At 37.6% G+C, this 4,188-nt stretch overlaps 1 protein-coding gene across 1 annotated transcript in view; it reads left to right on the top strand.

Moving 5' to 3' along the window:
• LOC107667835 (wiskott-Aldrich syndrome protein family member 1-like) overlaps positions 1-4,188 on the top strand; it is a 35,834-nt gene that overhangs the window by 28,952 nt on the left and 2,694 nt on the right. Inside the window, exons 7-8 of the mRNA XM_016459555.1 lie at positions 874-1,044; positions 4,043-4,186. Coding sequence (XP_016315041.1) covers positions 874-1,044; positions 4,043-4,186 — 315 coding nt within the window. The remainder of the gene's footprint in view (positions 1-873; positions 1,045-4,042; positions 4,187-4,188) is intronic.

Below are 4,188 nucleotides of genomic sequence, written 5' to 3'. Positions count from 1 at the left end.
GTGCATTACCGCCACCTATCTCTCAAATGGACCATTGACACTCCTAATTGAGATTGTAGATCATTTTCTTTTTGTGTTTTTATAATTTGGTTGGGCTGAATATTTCAGTGTCCTGATGCTGGATGTTGTTAGTCATGTTAGGCTTTGGGAGTCAAAAAAACATACACTAACAAAACCAAATTAAACCCTGCGGCTTGTGACGATACATTGATGTGTAAAGACACGAAACGATCGGTCTGTGCAAGAAACTTAACAGTATTTATATCGTTTTTTACCTCTGATTCACTGCAATGTCAGGCGCAATCCTGAGCGCGTTCGCGTCTTCTTCTTCTTGCAGACTTATAAGTGCATTACCGCCACCTATCTCTCAAATGGACCATTGACACTCCTAATTGAGATTGTAGATCATTTTCTTTTTGTGTTTTTATAATTTGGTTGGGCTGAATATTTCAGAGTCCTGATGCTGGATGTTGTTAGTCATGTTAGTTTGTTTTTGCAGCTTCAGGACCATCTGAATCAGGGGACTTTTTTTTCAGGGTTCACTTTATGGTTTTTAAGAGCTTTAAAATGGTAAGAGTTGGGGTCGCTCATTTTTAGGTGTTTCCAAAATTTGATGGCTCATTTCTCAATGCATATTAGTAGAGGGTATTGGCCTAATTCTGCCCTGCATGCATTGTTCGGTGTGTTCCTCTGTACTCTGAGGAGACTCTTACAGAACTCAGCATGCAGGGCTTCAGTTGGATATTTGTCCCATTTTTCAAATTCGTGATTTATGAGAGGACCCCACATAATGCAATAGGTTCCACAACTGATTGGAATATTTTGAGCCGGATTCTAATTGGTATTTCAATTTCTCTCTCTCTCTCTCTGCAGGCAGATGTACATTGATAATCTGGACGGGCCGTTCTCTCTGGCCGCGCTGCCGTATTCTCAGATGAACGAACTCCTGAACCGTACGGGAGAGAGAAACTACGGCCGCCCGCATGAGCCACCACCACCACCACCAACCTACCCCCCCGACACCAAACCAGCCTCCGTTATCAGGTACACCACACACATGCACACTCACTCGCACTCACACGCACGCACACACACTCACACACACGCTCACACTCACACACGCATACACACTCACATGCACACTCACTCACACGTATACTCACTCACACACTCACTCACACTCACACTCACACACACACACACACACACACACTCACAGACACACACTCACACACACACTACTGTAGCTTTAATATTTGTGAAAATACATTAAGATAGTATTCAATTATTGCAACTAAAAATTGTACCATAATAATTATAATTATCATTATAATAATTTGTATTCAATTATATATGAAGAAAAAATAATGTTAAATATTTTTTATAAAATATTTTTTTTATAAAAGAATTGTTATTTAAAAATTTCATCAAAATTATTACAATTATATAATTGTAATTATATAATTATAACTATAATAATAATTGTAATTATCATAATTTATACACAGAAGATCTTATAATAAATTTGTTTATGAAAATTTGTTTATGAAAATTCATCCTCGTTGATGCTCTGCCAACTAGCTGATTTTGGAAATTGTGAGTTTTGCAACTTTACTGATTTTTACATGTCTCTCCAGACATGGTTTTATGTTTACGCGATACGCAACGCAACGCGTAAAAAGACTGTATAAGGCTATGTTCACACATGGCGTCTTTTTTGACAATAAAAAGTTGACAAGGGCGTTTTTTTAGTGAAAAAAAAAGCTGGCAGCGTTTCTGTTACAAATAGCAGCCGAGGGCGTCTTTTGTTGCTATAGCAACAGCTTGAACAGTAGCCTAGCGCTGTGTGGTGCAAGAATGTCGAGAAAGAGGAAATTGGCTCTTGCGTTGGCTTTTGAAGTTAACGGGGAAGAGAATGTCGGTTTACAACGACGTTTGTGGGTGCACGACATTATACGGGGAAGGAACCAGTATGGTGCTTACAACAATTTAGTCCAGGAGCTCCGGTTGGATGATGCACGGTTTGCGGCATATTTTAGACTAAACATTAAAACATTATTATTATACTAAATATTTTGTGCTCATATCATATAACTCCTTGTGCTCCGAAACTAGTACGATCAGTTTATCTACCCGCACCTTCTCCATTTTTTCTTGTTCTTGTTGTTATGGAAACAACAGGTCTCGCTACTCGCTTGTCATTGGTCAGCTGTCAAAAAGGCGCTTGACGTAGGGCGTTTTTTTCAGAAAAGTTAAACTTTTTTCAACTTGAAAAGACGCTCTGAGCTGCAGAAAAAGCCGCTGGCGGTTGCGTTTAAAAAAGCGCTCAGGACTTTTTTGAAAACACGGCTTACGCCATAGAATTATAATGTAAAACAGACGCTGGCAGCTTCAAAAAAGATGCCAAGTGTGAACACGCCCTAAGTCATTATAATCCGTAATTATGTCCCCACTGGATGTATTAAGTATTTCTGAGATTGCTGCGGATGATTTCCATTTGTTTGTTGTGTAACAATTCTACTATTTAAAAAAGAAAGAGAGAAAAAAATATTTGAACAATTATACTCTACCCTTTAAAACTTTGGGGTTGGTAAGATTTTTTAATGTTTTTAATGTCTCTTAGGCTATGTTCACACTTGGCGTCTTTTTGGACAAGAAAAAGTTGACATGGTTGTCAAGGGGCGTTTTTTTTTGTGAAAAAAAAAAGCTGGCAGCGTTTCTGTTACAAATAGCAGCCGAGGGCGTCTTTTGTTGCTATAGCAACAGCTTGAACAGTAGCCTAGCGCTGTGTGGTGCAAGAATGTCGAGAAAGAGGAAATTGGCTCTTGCGTTGGCTTTTGAAGTTAACGGGGAAGAGAATGTCGGTTTACAACGATGTTTGTGGGTGCACGGCATTATACGGGGAAGGAACCAGTATGGTGCTTACAACAATTTAGTCCAGGAGCTCCGGTTGGATGATGCACGGTTTGCGGCATATTTTAGACTAAACATTAAAACATTATTATTATACTAAATATTTTGTGCTCATATCATATAACTCCTTGTGCTCCGAAACTAGTACGATCAGTTTATCTACCCGCACCTTCTCCATTTTTTCTTGTTCTTGTTGTTATGGAAACGACAGGTCTCGCTACTGGCTTGTCATTAGTCAGCTGTCAAAAAGGCGCTTGACGTAGGGCGGTTTTTTTTTCAGAAAAGTTAAACTTTTTTCAACTTGAAAAGACGCCACGCTTGAGGTATTCGGCCAATCACAACGCACTGGATAGCTGGCCAATCACAGCACATCTTGCTTTTCAGACCGATGAGCTTTGTAAAAATCGACGCATTTCAGAAGGCGGGGCATAGAGGAGAAACAATAATGTACAGTATGTGGAAAATAATGTGTTTTTTTAACCTTAAACCGCATAAACACATTTCATTACACCAAACACATAAAATAATGTTCTTTTTAGCAACATCATATGACCCCTTTAAAACAAAATATGTATGTAAAAAATAAATGCAACTAATATATCAATATAAAGTATATAATTAATATTTTATGTAAATGAAATGTAATAAATATATAAAATTAACAAATGAACATAATTTAAAATATATAATTAATGCAAAAATATTTACGGAATAAGTAAATGCAATTAATAAATCAATATATTTAAATTATTTAATTAATTTAAAAAAATACCAAGACCTTTTTAAATAACCCTATGGGTAAAATGAATGGAGAAAAAAAAACAAAAGCCACTAATAAAGATTGCCATTAACGTGTTTGCAAGCTAGCAACATGCTAATCAAATAACAAAACAAGCATAAAAATGAGTAGCAAACACAAATATTTAATAAAAAGCCAGTTTTAATTAGATTACATTATCCAATTTTTAATTGGACTGAATTATTTTATCACTACTCTTTAGTACTGAGTTTAAGCGTGAATCCTGTGAAAACCTGTCCAGATCACATTTCACTCCAAAATCAAAAGAAATTATAATTTTATGTAATATTTGCATTGTGACATTTTTTTTTCCGTATTTCTGTCTCGCAGCTCCAGCTCAGGTTTCTCGGACAGCATCATGCATTCTCCGGCTCGCACGCCTGTCTTCCTCAACTCCAATGCCCCGCCCCCGGCACCTCCCCCTTTACCACCGCCCCCTCCCCCTCTGCCAGCCAGCCTATCAGGTTCAAGAATGC

This window comes from Sinocyclocheilus anshuiensis, unplaced genomic scaffold (assembly GCF_001515605.1).
Source record: "Sinocyclocheilus anshuiensis isolate Anshui unplaced genomic scaffold, SAMN03320099.WGS_v1.1 scaffold2417, whole genome shotgun sequence".
NCBI classification, from domain to species: domain Eukaryota; kingdom Metazoa; phylum Chordata; class Actinopteri; order Cypriniformes; family Cyprinidae; genus Sinocyclocheilus; species Sinocyclocheilus anshuiensis.
The sequence above is the reverse complement of the archived record's forward strand: the minus strand, read 5'-3'. Positions and strand labels throughout refer to the sequence as shown.